This window comes from Sander vitreus, chromosome 24 (genome assembly GCF_031162955.1).
Source record: "Sander vitreus isolate 19-12246 chromosome 24, sanVit1, whole genome shotgun sequence".
Classification (NCBI taxonomy): Eukaryota; Metazoa; Chordata; class Actinopteri; order Perciformes; family Percidae; genus Sander; species Sander vitreus.
The window spans coordinates 11107299-11125969 of record NC_135878.1 but is presented as its reverse complement, the minus strand read 5'-3'; the positions used below and the strand labels follow the sequence as shown (position 1 = coordinate 11125969).

Sequence of the window (18671 nt, the reverse complement as noted above, 5' to 3'; positions counted from 1 at the left end):
TAATCCTTCAGTTCCAATAGGGCCTTCGCCGCTGTCGGCGCTTGGGCCCTACTTAAATAAATTTAAAGTTAGTGGCCCTCATTTACCAACCTATTGTAGAAACCACCGCAGATATGAATGCAGAAATCCTCTTACGACAGGCTTCACGTGTGATTCATTAAACGTTCGTATCACACCAATCAGAGCGTAAGAATGGTCGTACATTGATAAATGCAGCGGCTGCAAAGATCGCAATTTAAATATCACGCCCCAATATAGTCTCGGTTTTGAGGCCTCGTCCCTACAATTTACGACATGGCAAGACGTAATCCAGCTAAGAAGCAGCACTTTTCAGAGGTGGAGATTGAAACTCTGATATCTCAGGTTCATTTGCACTTACACACAGTAGCGGAGTTTATGCAGTCTTTTATTAGGGCCCGAGCGCCGACAGCGGCGGAGGCCCTACTGTATGGAATGCCGTTTTATTCAATATTAAATAAATGAATAAATACATGAATAAATAAATAAATATGCCTTTGAAATACATCATGAAATAAATAAATGAGGCAATAAATACATAAATAATTCAATAAATGTAAATATTCATATAACAATTAATCAATTAGTTAAATAAATATATTAAAAGCCTCTCCGGGGACCGTCACCTTACCGTGGTGGAGAGGTTTGTGTGTCCCTATGAACCTGAGGGCTGTGTTGTCTGGAGCTTTGTGCTCCTGGTAGGGTCTCCCAAGGCAAAGTGGTCTCAGGTGAGGGGCCAGACAAAGAATGGTTCAAAAACCCTATGAGTGACCGAGGTAGAGATGGAGTGACCCTTCCCGGAGGAAGCCCGGGGCCCCCGTCTGGAGCCAGGCCCAGATGGAGGGCTCGTCAGCGAGCGTCTGGTGGCCGGGTTTGCCACGGAGCCCGGTCGGGCACAGCCCGAAAAAGCTACGTGGCACCTATCTCTCCATCCCATGGGCCCACCACCTGTGGGAGGAATCACTGGGGTCGGGTGCGCTGCTATATGGGTGGCAGTGAAGGTCAGGGGCCTCGACGGACCAGACCTGGGCAGCAGACGCTGGCTCTGGGGACGTGGAATGTCACCTCTCTGTGGGGGAAGGAGCCGGAACTTGTGCGGGAGGTGGAGCGCTATCGGTTAGATCTGGTGGGGCTTACCTCTACGCACAGTCTCGGTTCTGGAACCATACTCCTGGATAGGGGTTGGACTCTTTTCTTCTCCGGAGTTGCACAGGGTGTGAGGAGCCGGGCGGGTGTGGGGATACTCACAAGCCCCCGGCTGAGCGCCGCTACGTTGGAGTTTAACCCGGTGGACGAGAGGGTCGCCTCCCTACGCCTGCGGGTTGTGGGGAGGAAAACTCTGACTGTTGTTTGTGCATATGCACCGAGTTCGGAGTATTCGGCCTTCTTGGAGACCTTGAGTGGAGTCCTGCATGGGGCTCCAGTCGGGGACTCCATAGTTCTGCTGGGGGACTTCAACGCGCACGTGGGCAATGATGGAGACACATGGAGAGGCGTGATTGGGAGGAATGGCCTCCCTGATCTAAACCAGAGTGGTTGTTTGTTGTTGGACTTCTGTGCTAGTCATGGATTGTCTATAATGAACACCATGTTCGAACATAGGGATGCTCATAAGTGTACTTGGTACCAGAGCACCCTAGGCCAAAGGTCAATGATCGATTTTATAATCGTTTCATCTGATCTGAGGCCGTATGTTTTGGACACTCGGGTGAAGAGAGGGGCGGAGCTGTCAACCGATCACCATCTGGTGGTGAGTTGGGTCAAGGGGTGGGGGAAGACTCTGGACAGACCTGGTAAGCCCAAACGGGTAGTGCGGGTAAATTGGGAACGTCTGGAGGAGGCCCCTGTCCGACAGACTTTCAACTCACACCTCCGGCGGAGCTTTTCGTGCATCCCTGTGGAGGCTGGGGGCATTGAACCCGAGTGGACAATGTTCAAAGTTTCCATTGCTGAAGCTGCGGTGAGGAGCTGTGGTCTTAGGGTCTTAGGTGCCTCAAGGGGCGGTAACCCACGAACACCATGGTGGACACCGGTGGTCAGGGAAGCCGTCCGACTGAAGAAGGAGTCTTTCCGGGATATGTTATCCCAGAGGACTCCGGAGGCAGTTGCAATGTACCGAAGGGCCCGAAGGGCTGCAGCCTCTACCATGAAAGAGGCAAAGCAGCGGGTGTGGGAGAAGTTCAGAGAAGACATGGAGAAGGACTTTCGGTTGGCACCAAGGTGCTTCTGGAAAACCGTTCGCCACCTCAGGAGGGGGAAGCGGGGAACCATCCAAGCTGTGTACAGTAAGGATGGGACGCTGTTGACCTCAATTGAGGAGGTAATAGGGCGGTGGAAGGAGCACTTTGAGGAACTCCTAAATCCGACTAATACACCCTCTATGGTAGAGGCAGAGCTGGAGGATGATGGGGGATTGTCGTCAATTTCCCTGGTGGAGGTTGCTGAGGTAGTTAAACAACTCCACAGTGGCAAAGCCCCAGGAATTGAGATCCGTCCAGAAATGCTTAAGGCTCTGGGTGTGGAGGGGTTGTCTTGGTTGACACGCCTCTTCAACATTGCATGGAAGTCTGGGACGGTGCCTAAGGAGTGGCAGACCGGGGTGGTGGTTCCCCTTTTTAAAAAGGGGGACCAGAGGGTGTGTGCCAATTACAGGGGTATCACACTTCTCAGCCTCCCGGTAAAGTCTACTCCAAGGTGCTGGAAAGGAGGGTTCGGTCGATAGTCGAACATCAGGTTGAAGAGGAACAATGCGGATTCCGTCCTGGTCGTGGAACAACGGACCAGATCTTTACTCTCGCAAGGATCCTGGAGGGAGCCTGGGAGTATGCCCAACCGGTCTACATGTGTTTTGTGGATCTGGAGAAGGCATATGACCGGGTGCCCCGGGAGATACTGTGGGAGGTGCTGCGGGAGTACGGGGTGAGGGGGTCCCTTCTCAGGGCCATCCAATCTCTGTACGACCAAAGCGAGAGCTGTGTCCGGGTTCTCGGCAGTAAGTCGGACTCGTTTCAGGTGAGAGTTGGCCTCCGCCAGGGCTGCGCTTTGTCACCAATCCTGTTTGTAGTATTTATGGACAGGATATCGAGGCGTAGTCGGGGTGGAGAGGTGTTGCAGTTCGGTGGGCTGGGGATCTCATCGCTGCTTTGTGCAGACGATGTGGTCCTGATGGCATCATCGGCCTGTGACCTTCAGCACTCACTGGATTGGTTCGCAGCCGAGTGTGAAGCGGCTGGGATGAGGATCAGCACCTCTAAATCGGAGGCCATGGTTCTCAGCAGGAAACCGATGGAGTGCCTTCTCCAGGTAGGGAATGAGTCCTTACCCCAAGTGAAGGAGTTCAAGTACCTTGGGGTCTTGTTCGCGAGTGACAATAGAGCGGGAGATTGGTCGGAGAATCGGCACAGCGGGTGCAGTATTACATTCAATTTACCGCACCGTTGTGACGAAAAGAGAGCTGAGCCAGAAGGCAAAGCTCTCAATCTACCGGTCAGTTTTTGTTCCTACCCTCACCTATGGTCATGAAGGCTGGGTCATGACCGAAAGAACAAGATCCAGGGTACAAGCGGCCGAAATGGGTTTCCTCAGGAGGGTAGCTGGCGTCTCCCTTAGAGATAGGGTGAGAAGCTCAGTTATCCGTGAGGAGCTCGGAGTAGAGCCGCTGCTCCTTTGCGTCGAAAGGAGCCAGTTGAGGTGGTTCGGGCATCTGGTAAGGATGCCCCCTGGGAGGAGGCCCCGGGGAAGGCCCAGGACTAGGTGGAGGGATTATATCTCCAACCTGGCCTGGGAACGCCTCGGGATCCCCCAGTCGGAGCTGGTTATTTATTTCAAGAGACTTTTATTTCATAAGTCCACATTTATTTATTTCAAGAGACTTATTTTTAATAAGTCTACATTTATTTATTTCAAGAGACTTGTATTTCCTAATGCCACATTTATTTATTTCAATTTCTTATATGCAAGTCAGGGGGCGTGGCTATCTGTCACATTCAGAACAGTGTGAGACAAGGTGAATGGGACTTATATGGGACTATTTACGTGGACAGCGGCGGAGTGGGACCAAAAAATCTACCGGGAAATTCCGTAGGGGGGTGAGGGGCGGGGTGGGTTTCGGATGGTCCGGTGAATGAATGAACAACACACAATACAGCAAGCAACATGATCCCTTTTTTCCTTTTGAGTCTGACCATCTCAGCGACACCTTTCCCTTTTATTTTTTGGCTTTTCATCATTGGACTCTCACTGATCCCCTATATTTCTGAAAATCCTAGATATGGTTGTGACCTGACCTTCCTTAGTACTTTCTGATTAGCCTGTGTTTGTATTGAAATAAGAGGTTGCTGCGGCCCGCCGCACGGGTTGAGCAGAGGCTGCACAGTTTGACCAGCGGGCAGCGGCCGCACACCAGGCTGCCGGATGGTGTTGCCAAGAACTTGCAAGCCCGCAGGGCACACTTATGGAGTTTAACTCAGAAAAAACAGTTAACCACAGGTTCCCGTTAATCTTATGATGGACGTGTTGTGATATTTAAACAAACGAAATGTCAGCGGCGAAATAAAAGCCTCGTCTTTACGAGACCGGTCTGAGAGACCTCCAGCTTACAGCGGGATCCCTGAGCATGACTGGTCGAGCGACGAGCTAGCAGCCCCGGCACGCGCCTGCTGGCTGTCGCCTCACTTCATGGAGCTTCTCAACTCTGAAAACTTTGAAGCAAATTGTCAATTCGGCATCAATTTTCGCAAGACTGCCTATATTCGAAATCTAAACAGTTAATATATCGCCTAAAACGTTTGTGAATTTAGAAACGTGAAAGAAACGTGAATTTAGTGATGAATAAGATGGCAAAAATTGTTAAAATTGTCCCGTTGTTGGTCTGTCTGTACGGGAAACCCGACCCTCGTTGACCTAGATTCCTATGCTGAAAAGGGAACAGCGAAAAGACCCTTCCCTGAAGTAGGAGCTGAAAGAGTTCAGGAACTGCGGCCAGAGGAACTTAAAAATCCCCAAATTGGTCCAGTCGGAACACGAGAAAAAAAGGATTCTAGGAATTTTATGTTCTAGGAACTACAAAAATTCCTCCGGTTGGAAAGCGGCTATTATCAGACCGGCCCTCGCGGCACGAAAACACAACCGGCCCACCGGGAAAAGTCCAGACTCTCCCGATTGCCACTCCGCTTACTATAGCCGCCGAGTTGTTACAGGAACGGATATAGGAAAAGTCCACTTCTAAATAGATCTACCAACTACTCTCCCCCAAAACCGCTTTTTCCAATTGCATTCACACTAGCCAAGTGGCCATAGGGACTGGTAGGAGGGGTAAGGGAGTGATGCAAGCACGGCAACGGTCTGTCCTCATTCATCTTGTTTCCTTCTTGCACAGTAGTCGTTTAGTTGGTGGTTCAGTTACCCCAGAATAGGTGACTGTGGGCTGGGTACAGAGCACCGCAAACTGCCGGTCGTGTTGCTCCGTCAGTTGAGCGGTAGTTGTGGTGGTCTAGTTACCCCAGAATAGGTGACTGTGGGCTGGGTACAGAGCACAGCGAACTACCGGTGGTGTTGCTCCATCAGGGTACAGAGCAATAGAAATAAAAGTCTCTTGAAATAAATAAATGTGGACTTATGAAGTAAAAGTCTCTTGAAATAAATAAATGTGGACTTATGAAATAAAAGTACAATGACATAATTAAAAGTAAAACCTTTTAATATATTTATTTAACTGATTGTTATATGAATATTTACATTTATTTATTTCATGATGTATTTATTGCCTCATTTATTTATTTCATGATGTATTTCAAAGGCATAGTTGTTTATTTATTCATGTATTTATTAATTTATTTATGTATTTATTCATTTATTTAATATTGAATAAAACGGCATTCCATACTATTGGAACTGAAGGAATTATTATTCCTTTGTCAGGCAAATGAATTGCCTTTTTGAGGGGCTTAACATACTCAAAAACTCACCAAAATTGGTGGTTGCATGAATTCTGGTGAAAATGTACGTATTTTAAAGGTTTTGGGAATAGGCGCACAAAAATGGCTCGCTAGCGCCCCCTACAAAACTTAAAAAATGTTAGTCCCTGCAGTACGTTTGACGTAGACTCACGAAACTTGGTACACATATGAAGCATGTCAAGATGTACAAAAGACGTCATTGGAGCCATACCCTAAACCCAATAGGAAGTCCGCCATTTTGAATTGAAAGTTCGAAATTAGTGCGATTTTGGCCATTTCCAAGTCGTACTTTAACGAACTTCTCCTAGAAATTTCATCCGATCAACTTCAAATTTGGTCTGTGCCATCTTAAGATGTTAAAGATGAAAAGCTATTAAAAGAAAAACTTTTTGTCATAGGGCATGGCTGTGGCGGCGCGGCCATTTTGTGCGTTTCGCCATCGAAACAGGAACAGGGTGTAACTTGAGTGTACATTGTCCAATTGGCTCGAAACTTTTCAGGATTCATAAGAGTCCAACCCTGACGACATCTAAAGGCCGATATTTACTCAAAGTCATAGCACCCCCTAGTGGCAACAGGAAGTAGGCCTAAAAGTCAAGGTGCTATACTTTAACGAACTCCTCCTAGAGATCTCATCCAATGGACTTCAAATTCAGTCTGTGTCATCTAAACACCTTAAAGATGAAGTTATTAAAGTTATTAAAAGAAAAACTTTTCGTCCAATGGTGTGGGCGTGGCGGAAAGTTTGAGCAGTTATCGATGAACGAAGAAGTTGTTGTAACTTTAGTGTACGTTGTCCAATTTGGCCGAAATTTCTCACGATTGACAAGAGTCCAGGCCTGAGGACATTTATAGGTAAAAATTGACTTTTGGTCATAGCGCCCCCCGCTGGCAGCAGGAAATCAGCCTTACATGACAAACATCATCCGATGTTTACATGAAACTTGTGTGGTCTACATGTGATGCAGAGCCGCCCCCTATACTTTAACCATGCCCACTTACTCAGGCCATGCCCCTTTTCATAACATTTGAACCGTTTAAGGTAGACCCTTGTGTGAGGTATCATTGAGCTCAGCAGAGAGTCCCTTATTCATTGGTGATGGTTTGGCACACCCCCCTATGCTTAAGCCACGCCCCTTTCATAACTGGTGACCCGTTTAAGGTAGAGTCTTATGTGAGGTATCAATGCACGGCAGCACGGTGGCTCAGTGGTTAGCACTTCTGCCTCTGCCTCACAGCTCTGAGTCACTTCCTTTGTTCTCTCGAAGCATCAACAACACAGCTGACAGGTTAGGCTCTCCCTGTTAATACACGTGCTAGAAAGAAGTTTGCTAATGTTTTAAAGACCACACGAAATATTCACTCTGACATTCTGGTTCTGCTTTGGATGCCGTCAAGTGGGATCTCCGATCGTAATCAGTTCTTCACTGACCAATCAGCATTCATTAGCAGAATGCTAGCGTGTTATGGGCAACAACGACTTAACCTGTAAGAAATCGAAAGGACACAAGTACTCGTTCATTCAACTTTTGACCTATAATCTATGTTGAACTTGCAAAAACTACAATCAAATCTGAGATTTCTCAATGGCAATCAGGCGAAAGAGACAAATTTAGCCGTCTAGCTCCATAGAGTCCCATTCATTTAGCACTGGACGGCGATCACCCCAGTGGAACTCTGGTGGAACTGCAACTAAATTTGGTACAATGGGGCTGAATAGGGAGTGGAACGGCTTTCCGTAGACGGGCTTTGGTAGAGTCTTATGTGAGGTATCAATGAACTCAACAGAGACTTCCTTTTTTATTGTTAGAGGTTTGCCCCGACCCCTATGCTTTGGCCACGCCAAATACATATATACACACAGTGAACTAAGTAAAATAGTAGCCTATACAAATTAAAAAAGCATAACACAAACAAAACCAAATCTGAACTGAGCTACAGTATAATAAAGTAGTATTTAAAATAAATTAATGAAAACTAATGAAAAGGAAATTGTATTCAAACATGGGAACTTTAATTTAGCCTAAAAGTACAAGCTTTAAAGTCATCTATGTAATCACTAAAAACTAACATAACAGCAGTGGTGGAAAAAAGCATTCATATCCTTTTGTTAAAAGAGTACTCCAGATACTTGATATTACACATCCATAAAGTTGCGGGCCTCCAAGAGACAGATTTAAAAAAGCAGTTTTTTTGCTTAAGTCAGTCTTACGTAAAGTCAGCGTGAAAGCAGCCTTAGTCCTTAAGACTCAAGCCCCCAAAACACTGGATCATATATTTCCCATAACCCAAGTCAATATATTCTTTATGTTTGAAACTCCCTGCCTAATAAACACCCACAGCTTTCAAACTTCCTCTCAACCCTGATGACATCACTATGACATCATCAGGGTTATAAATGTAGTGTAGTTAAAGGATTAAAGTCAAATTGAAATACGCAATACAGTTCCTTGAAGCTGTAAAAAAGTACTGTACTGACTTTCCACCACTGCATAACAGATCCTCCTCTAAGGTCACTTGCTTTAATACCTATTCTCTATTAGTACCGTCACAAATACTTATTATCAGTATCTGCAGTAGCCTAATTTTGATCACCTACCTGCTGAGATAAGACAGTAGAAAGGGGTGCATGTAATTGAACATTTCACATAAGTTAGAAAAGAAATTTTGGATGTTATAATACTAAGAATTATTCAAAGTAGACTTCCTCAGTGAGTGAGGCAACACACACCTACCTTTTTCTGAGTTCAGAATCCACCACAACTTGTCTCTTCTTCTGTGGTGGCGGTGACTCTCGGGTCTGGCGCACAGCTGACACCTTCTCCCTTGTTGTCACCTTGGTAACGGTCGCTGTGACGGAGTGGGTCAGCTCAGACTGCTGGGCCACGCTGACAGCCGATGAGAGCTAAATGTGCAGACACATCAAACATACATTTAGACAAACTGTAAGCAACAGCAGGCACTATGTCAGTTTACAAGGATCTGTCAAAGTCGTACAGATCCCAAATCCCCACTTGAAGCACTCAGTCCCACACACACACACACACACACACACACACACACACACACAAGTGAGAGGAAAATTAGAGAGAAAAGTGTGTGTGTGTGTGTGTGTGTGTGTGTGTGTGTGTGTGTGTGTGTGTGTGTGTGTGTGTGTAGGTTTGTTTCAGCAAAGAAGAGCCTAATGACAGTTAAGTAGCGAGTACAAGATGCGATAGCCTTGCTTCCATGGGAACATGTGTGTGTGATCGCAGCAAAAGTGTGTGTGCCTGCAGAGGTCAATCTGCTACCTATCTGACTGATTATAATGGACATGTAATTGAGAAGAGAGACAAAGAGATTGAGAGAGGGAGTGAAAGACGGATGGTGTAGCAACTTTGGAAAATTGTTTATGTTGTTATCACATGCTATCTGTTTTCTAATATTTCAGTTCATACCTGAGTTTACATATATTTTGAATAGTGTCTTATAAATAGAAATATGTAGTTTAGTTTAGTTTAATAAAAACAAAAGTTCAGTAATTTCCTAAAACTGTTCACTGTAGTTTTTAGTGACTCAAACAGGAGGAAATAGTGTCTTTTTGGGGGTTGGACTATTTACAGCTGTGGCTTACTCCACATTTGATTCTCCACTGCTGTGCTTCCTAAAGGGGGTGCCACATAAGAATAGTGACATTTTAACTACATTTTTATGTTTATGTCTAAATGGATATCAAGTTTAAAAATCAAAAGTAATGTCCTAAAATGAGCCTCTCTGGCAGTGTGAAAGGAAAAGGTTTGACAGTTTTAGAAATATGCTCATTATTTAAGAAAGGATACTACAAAATGTCTCACTATTCCTTTAAGTCCCAGCTTTTGAAATTTTGACTACAGAAAGGGCTGCTTGAGAAGGAGCACTTGAGGGCATGAAGGTTCCTTTGCAAACCTATAATATAAATAATTCCAAGCATTTACTCAATTCTCAAAATTCTCAAATTTACAAAAATGCTCCACCGTTGCGTTCCTGTCTAAAGGGTAAAAACGCACTGTGCGTGTGTGTGTGTATGTGTGTGTGTGTCTGTGTGTCTGTCTGTGTGTGTCGCGTGTGTGCCGTGTGTGTGCCTGTGTGTATTGTTTGGAGCAATAACTCCACCTTCTGTCCAGACCAAATTGTCAGCTTTTGTTGTTCGCTTCGCGCTACTATGAGAGGAGAAGGAGAGAGGAGGAGGAGAGGGAGACAAGTAGAAGGAAGGTTCTACGCAGGCGCACAGACTTGGTGGATCGCATTTCACACACTTTTGCGTCACCATATGCACCCAGATTTCCCCCCCCCCCATAACGCTCGTCTAAACACGGAATAAAAAGTGAGAACGCAACGCCACTTTTGCGTTTTCTCTTCAGATCGTTTCCGTCTAAACATAGCCTAAAAGTAACATTACAGTGCTTATCAGTCTTTATCAGCAAAATTCCAGAACCAAAGAAGCACTTTGTCTTTATCTTATTACTTGTCAGTGAGCATGTCAGTTTTAAAAACACAGATGTAACAACAATGATAAAGACTAAGAGGAGTTTGTTTAGTTGCAGAAGGAGAACAGCAAGGAGAAGTGAAAATTGAGCAATCAAACAAAGTGATGAAGAACGACAATTGTATGGCAATGCTGATTGAAGGCACCTCCGTCATCACTGTGTTTGCTTAGGGTAGTGCAATCACGAAAGGATTGCACACATAATTGTCAGTCCTAATTTCATCTCCACTGGCGTGTAACATAAACCTTTCTAGGTGTTTAATGACTTCTCCCACCAAGCCAGTACATTTATTTCTCTCCGTCCCTCGGCCAAACACTTGCAGCCAGACATGGGGGACTCGAGTCACATGACTTGATTTGAGTTAGACTCGAGTCGCAAATTTTAGGACTTGAGACTTGCTTGAAAAACATTCATAAAAGACTTGACTTGACTTTGACTTGATATTCATGACTTGAGACTTGACTTAGACTTGAGTCAAATGACTTGAAATGACGACTTTCTGTTTAATAAATGTATATTCTTTCCCCTCTGATATTGAGGAGGAGTTAACTTTCCGATTTTAGTGCTGTTGCATGCACGGGAACCCGTTGATATGATGACGCGGCACGCGGCGGCAGACCTGCAGTAAACGAGACTGGCTACGGCTAGTAACTTAACGTCATGGATCCCTCTGCACCGAAAATAATAAAGTTTGGCTGTAAGGATTACAAATCTGACCAGGCAAAGAAGAAACGAACGGCAGTTTGCAAGGTCTGCAGTACAAAAATGTCTGACGTCAACCACCACCACATCGACACTTCAAATCGGGAGAGATTCGGGTTCCAGTTCCCATATTCAGCTGAACCACTATTTGGACGTTTGTGATGGACAATATAAGTATATATATACTATATATTATAGTAATATAATACTAATATATTTATACTGGCACTTATATTGTTTGTTCTGTTTAACCTGTTTGTTTAACTTATTTTAGAGAATGTGTGACATGCACCTACAACACCAAAACTAATTCCTTGTATGTGTAAAAAACGTATTTGGCAATAAAGCTTTTCTGATTCTGATTCTGACAGAACTCCCTTCAGTTTTGGGCCATGAATAAGCACACCCTCCCCTCTTTGTTCAAGGTGGCGGTAAGAGCGAATAAAACTAGGCACACACATACATACATACACACACAACACAAACTGCACTCTCTTTCTTTCTCTCTCTCTTTCTCACACACACACACACACACACACACACACACACACACACACACTCTCACACATTCACAGACGTAAGTATGTGAATAAAGCTAGGCACACATACACACACAACACACTCTGCACTCTAACACACACGCACATGCACACACTCACTCACCAACATTAATAACTTTTCACTCACTCTGCCTCTCAAACATGCACACATTCACTGACAAATATTAACATGTACTATTCATTCCATGTGATAAATACACTCAGTCAATCTCTCCAAATTACGCAAAGGTGGTGGGATTCAGCTACTCTTAAAGAATATGGTTTTGTTTCTTTAAGAGAAGGGAAGGTTAAAGGATGTGTTTCTGTCCCATAAAAGTGAGGCATGTTTGAAGAATATTATTTGACTTAGAAACCATTATACTTATAACACGTAATATCAGTTTTAGGCTGTGCTTTTATTTGTATAAATTTAAACTGTTGTTGATGTATGTGGCTTGGACACAATCTCTTTTGAATATTGACTAGGAAAAAATGCCAAAAAAAAATCCAGCAGTTCATAATCACTGTCTTGGAAAAAATGGAAACTTTTGTATGACTTGACTTGTTGACCAAAGCTATGACTTGACTTGACTTGCTTGATTGTCACAAAAAATGACTTGGACTTGCTTGAGACTTGCTTGTGACTTGCCCATGTGTGACTTACTCCCATCTCTGCTTGCAGCTACCAGGACTCTCATAGCAGTGTTCTTCTAGCTGGACAAATGTAACCTAATGTGCGTATGGGTGCTACAAGGATTTCATTTTGACAGTAAACCAGAGCGAGTCATCTGTAGGCTATAAACCAAAACAGACCAGTTTGGTAAATTAGAACAGAGCACACTGACTCTTATTTAAGAATAGAAGAAGACAAGCTACGACTTGTCTTATAGGCCCTGTTCCCGGATCTCAGTGATCGGATCACAAGTGGACAGCTCTTGGTACGTATGTCCCCACCCGGCAGTAGAATGTGTCTTCAAATGCGTCTTGAGTAATCACTTGTGGTCAGATCTCACTTCCCCGCTTTATATGCAAATAAACACGTACATCATTTTCGTGTGCATACAGGCTGGATGTGTGTGAGTGTGTGTGTGTGTGTGTGCGCGCGTCTGTGTGTTTATCAATGTGAGTTGTAGCTATCACATAAATCATACATTTGAAACATGCAATGACTTGAAAAAGCACTGCCCACAGTAAAAAAGTCTCATTAAAAGTCTCAGTGTGTTCAGCTCTTAGCACATTTGTAGCTTCTAACTGAATCTCTGTGGTTTTAAGTTTAGTTTCTATATTGTATCTGCTTTATTTTACTTTTATGTTCGCTTATAGGAGTCCTGTTACGTTACTGCTGATGAAACAAAATAAGAAATGAAACTGTTTCACAGCCACTGCTTTCAGTTTGCCAGCTTACGCAGCTCTGTGGAGACTAATAAATAACAAAAGGAGACGACTTGAGAGCAGGTTTGTAGTAATATCCTACATATTGGTGAATTTGGGGTCATTTTATGAAAACAAAAAATTCACCTGTACTTAGAGTTGTCCACTTGTGATCCGATCACTTAGATCGGATTTTACTTCCAGGTGGAAACGGGAACATAAAGAAGGCATGTTGTTCAGTTTTTGATTGCCTTTGTCTACATTGATAACACTTACTACTGCCTTCAATCCTAACTGTCTTCCTTTGTTCAAGCTACTATTCTTTAATCAGTCTTTTCTCTTTTTAAATCTTGGTTTAAGTTGCAACTTCCTGCTGGTTTTCATTCTACTTATCACAAACTGATTAAGACTTGGGACACTGAGTGAATGAAATAAAGTGCAATCAGCTAGCTGGTAGTCCAGACTCTCAGCCCTCAGGACCAAAGCTGCCAGACTGACCTAACCAGACCATAGGCTGAAGGCGAAAACAAAGTTGTTATGGCTAAACTTTACCTTTACCCATGAAGTTAACTTACATGTCCAATTCACTGTATTCACAGTTCTTTCGTAACCTAGGCTAATCCTTTTCTTACGGGGGAATACCATTTGTGGCAATGGAAGGTTTATGCTCATTTAAAGACATTTGCTTATTTTAAAGGAATAGTTTTGGGGAAAATACACTTCTTTGTCAAGAGTTTGATGAGAGCTATAGAGATTGAGCCGGGGGTCTATCAGATTAGTTTAGCTTAAAGACTGAAAGTAGAGGGAATCAGCTATTCTGTTTATTAAGTTTAAAAATCTGCTAAAGTTCACTATCTAACATGTATATCGCATGTGTTGAATCTGTACAAAAACGACAAGCTGTTGTTTTATGGGAACTTTGCTGGAACAATTTCTTGGCTGGACACAGTATCCTCTGGTTCCCTGGCAACCTCATGTTGATGGCCAGTGTTGGGCAAGTTAATTAAAAAATTAAATTACTTATAACATATTCCTTATTTAATCAAAATGTAGGCTTTCTAGTTGAAATATTAGTGTTTAGAGCTTAATCGGGCTCAAAAAATCAAGCCCGACCCTACCCGAGCCCGTGCACGTTGTGTCCGAGCCCGGCCTGGCCTGACACATTAACTGTAATTATGAGCCCAAGCCCTATTTACAACCGACAATTTTTTAATACATGGGCCATTATAACTGATGTTCTCAACTACAATTCCGTGTTGTTTGAACTACAGAAATCTGTTTAGAATTATCTTAATGAATAATGCAACAAGGACGAAGCATGTAAACTGTGCTGTTTGTTTAGTCAGAATGGAATGGATCGCAAATGGATCCGAATGAAGAAACGTAAAAAAAAAAAACTCGACCCCTAGCTCCCTCAGCCGAATAGTGTGGGTAACAGATCAAGGCAGCAACATAATCAAAGCCCTGGAACCATATAGGAGACTTTTTTATCTCGATCACCTAATTAATAATTGGTCTGTATGCTGACCCAGAGCTACGGGAGAAGCTGGAGAGGCATAGCTTTCTCCCCACCGAATTAGACTAATAAAGTAATGATTAAAGAAACACAAATGCTTGATCAAGGGAGGATAGCGGCGGAAAATATCGGCCCGGTCAAGTTCGGGCTCGGGCAGAGAATCTAAACTCTATTAGTGTTGTTAATAATGCTACATTCCATTCTGTGAGAGGTTTGAAGAAAGTCGTTCTCCTCCATTTTATTTGTATCCTAGAGTTCCTATCTGTGCGAAGAGACCTTGGGACAATCCTTCCTCCCATCCTGACTCTCTTATCTTACTACACCTCAACTAAATGAATGGAGCGATTGTTAGAGAATGTATATCCTTGTGTGTCTCATTAAACCTTCAGAACATGGTGAACTGAACCCTGCTTCGTGTTGCTTTGTTCTCCGAGCTCGCCACTGCTTTCAGAATCTACTCACAGGGGTCAAGCCAGTAGATGATAGGATTCAAACCACAAAACTATCCTGATCTGAATGTTTCACAACAGTTAGCAAGCCAGCTGGGAAGACACAAAATACAACTATGTAGGACAACTGGGAGTTGCATTGCTCCGCATGTGGTAGAGGTTAATCATCTCCCCCAACCTCCAGCCACAGCACCAACTTAGCATATCCCGACCAGTCTGTCCAAGTACATGCAATAATGTTACTCTACACCAATTATAATACACCAAAACAAATCCTTAGCAACCTGGTATATAAAGGTTGTAAAACCCAACTGAGTATGTGTTGCGTACCAGGGAGTTGCTCATCTCCAGACTCTGGACCAGTCGGTCCCAGCGCTGGGCGAAGCTGTCCAGTCTGGCCTCCAGTTTGCTGGCCACCTCTTTGTTCTTGACGCTGGACAGCAGGTCCTGACTCATGGAGCATAACTTGTCCATGGTGGGACGCTTCACCTCCAGGTCTGCCTTCACCGTCTGGTGGAACATGCATACATACACACAAGCAACATAGAATGGGGATTTAGGCGTTCCTGTTGTTTTTACAGGACTTGGATGAAAATTACTTCACATGTATTTCTCCTTGTTACAGGGAGACTCACAGCAAGACGGCGGAGGCAGGCCACCATCTCTGCCTGGTCCTTCAGGTTGGAGGTCTTGATGGAGCGAACCAGCTCCTCCTTCTGAGTCAGCCAAGAGTCAAATAAACACTGCGAGGAGAGGAGGATAAAGAAGCACAGAGGAAGGAAAGAGGAGAGGAGAGAGGAGAGGAGGAGGATAGATGAGCGGAGAGGAGAATTAACGAGGAAACAAGAAGGAGAAGAAGTGAGGAGAGGAATAGAGTAGTTGAGTGGAAAGGAGAAGAAAGAAAGGATGAGAGGGAAAGAGGAAAAAAGAAGAGGAGGATAAGGGAGAGGAGAGGTAATGAGGAGAGGAAATAATAAGAGGAGAAGAACATAAAAGAAGAAAAGAAAAGAAAAGGGAAGAAAAGAAAAGTAGAGGAGAGAAAATGATAGAAAAGAAGAGGAGAAAAGAGGAGAGATAAGGGAGTGAAACAAGAGGAAAGAAGAGAAAAGAAGCAGAGGAGAGAAATCCAAAGAGAAGAGATTGGTAGAATGCAGAAACAAGAAGGAAAGATGAATGGATGAAAAGCAGAAGGGAAGAGAAGGGGAAGAAGACAGGAAGAGAGGGAGTAGGAGGAGAAAGACATGTTATCATGTGGGAGGTAGTGCACTTCAGGCCATTGCCTCCTGTGGGTACAAACAGCTCTTGACTGCAGCATCCTCCTCAGGCCTATTTTCTTTGACAGCATCTCTCACTCTGCCCAGAATCACAAGGTGATATTTCTGTTATCAGTGCACGGACAGCTCATTTGCAACCAGAGCCTAGTTGAACAAGTATTTAGCCAGAGATCAGGGGGAAATTGAATTCAATGTATTTCCTGATGTTTTGAATAATTAATCAAATTAAATGTGGTTCTTATGGATGTCTCGACGCCATTGCAGCCAATGTTACCTCATTATAAAACACAGTGGAGATGTTATTTAATGATGAATACGTACTTATCTGTGTAACTAAGTAATCACACTTCATCAAATGGGCCGCTGAGGCCCCTAGTCACACATTTGTAATGTAAAATTATACAGTATGCACAGACACTTTTATACATGCAGGAAATATGACTGTAATACTGCCTCAGTTCCTCAAACCAACACACAGACACACATACACACACACACACACACACACTCACACACACACACACACACACACACACTAACGCTCATACCTGTTCATTAGTGAAGTGCTGCCATTTCAGTAAAATCTCCTGAAGTAGAATCCAGCGTTCTTCTGTCCATCTACAAATGGCAGCCCAGCGGTCACCTAGCACCTGCGCGCGCACACACACACACACACACACACACACACACACACACACACACACACACACACAGTAGCAGTAAACTGTTAATTATTTTTCATTGCTTTCACATCAAATACATTCAATGTCTACATTTTCCAAAATTCATGAACGCTTTTCTCATTCATACTCCACCACTTTCAAAGGACTATATACCTGCAGCACATTGTTCAAATGGTAACAAACTGTTTTCAAAACTGGTAAAAACCTAAAAACACATTCAAAACAGAATGATGGCAAATTTGGTGCATTTCTGCAGCAACAATATTGAAATATATAGAAAACCTTAATTAATAAAATAAAGTTATAATTCCAAACAGCTGATTTCAGGTGAAAATGACATCACGTGATGAGAACTTGTGGCCATCATTATTTGGTCATATTTGAGCCCCCTCTATTGGAATTATAACTAACTGCTGAAAGAATGTAACGTTACAGTAAACACATTAAAAAGAGTGCAAAAAAGTGGATGGACCCACAACGTCCTAGACATAAGCCTACTTAGCCTACGTCTTCAAGAACAGTGGCAGGTTCTTCTTTATAAAAAAGTAGCTTCTCTGCTTTCTCACATGAAAGTCGGTTGCTTGTTACGAGAGTAGCGAATGAGTTGCGTAGTAGGAGAGTGACCAACGGCATTGAACTGGGGAAACGGCACTGGATTGTGACTGGACGAGAGATGGCAGAGGGAAGTGATGGAGTAGGAAGCGGGTTAGAGATGGACGAAGGTGTCGGCAGGAGTTATGAAACTGGAAAATGGAATATAGTAAGAAGAAATAAACGCAAAAAGAGCAGAAATGCTAAATCGGATGATAGTGATAATGATTGCGTGAGGAGAACATATGTAGTAGAAAGAAGTAGCGATGAGTTTAAGGTGATTGTCAAACTTGTGCAAGAAGGAGCTTCGTTTGGCTCATGGAATCCGATAAGGTTAACTAAAGCCATTGGTAAAGAAATCGGGGAGGTAAGGAGTGCTAAGATATTGAGAAATGGCTCAATGTTAATTATATGTAGCCTAAGGATAGAGAACAACAAGGGAAAGCAATCCGGATGAATAAAGTAGATGATAAGAGAGTGCAGTGTTCTATAAATTAAAAGCAGAAAGTTGGTCCGTGGAGTTGTGACAGGGATTCCGGTAAGAGTATCAGCTGATTAGGGCTGTACAATTAATCGAATTTTAATCACGATCATGATTTTGGCTTCCCACGATCAAATTCATTCATTTTTTTTTTCCAAAGCTCCGTAAACCACTCTCTGAACACGTGCCTCCATGAGCCAATCAGAGTTGTTCCCTGCACCGCGCAGCTTAGTTTAGATGTAGACAGTCACAGAGGACAGAGTGAGGAAAATTCCACAACAGATAGCAGTCGGTCATAAGTTGTCACAAGGTGTACCAGTTTACGCAACATTTTGTCCCGTGTGTTGTTTTTCAGACAACAGCAGTGACCAGTGCTAGTTTGAGTCTTTTAGCTCATAGCTTTAGCGGCAGACTGTTGTACGTCCCGCTACACGCTGACACTACACCGTTTAGCTGTCAGTATTTTAGCCGTGTTTACTACTGTAGCTAATGGTAGGCTAACGTTAGCTGCTGCGTAACGTGTTAGTAGTGTTTACTAGCGTGACATGCCGCTATGTTTCTGTTTCCTCTAACGTCTTTGGAGCA

The 18671-nt window shown here is 43.7% G+C and overlaps 1 protein-coding gene across 2 annotated transcripts in view; it reads right to left on the bottom strand.

Annotated features, from left to right (window-relative positions):
- The window catches only part of LOC144512721 (dystrophin-like), a 377468-nt gene that overhangs the window by 259813 nt on the left and 98984 nt on the right, over positions 1 to 18671 (bottom strand). For both annotated transcript variants that reach the window (XM_078243603.1, XM_078243602.1), the window contains 4 exons: positions 16880 to 16981; positions 15693 to 15800; positions 15388 to 15567; positions 8711 to 8880 (listed from right to left, as the gene is read on the bottom strand). In XM_078243603.1, the coding sequence (XP_078099729.1) occupies positions 8711 to 8880; positions 15388 to 15567; positions 15693 to 15800; positions 16880 to 16981 (560 nt within the window). The remainder of the gene's footprint in view (positions 1 to 8710; positions 8881 to 15387; positions 15568 to 15692; positions 15801 to 16879; positions 16982 to 18671) is intronic.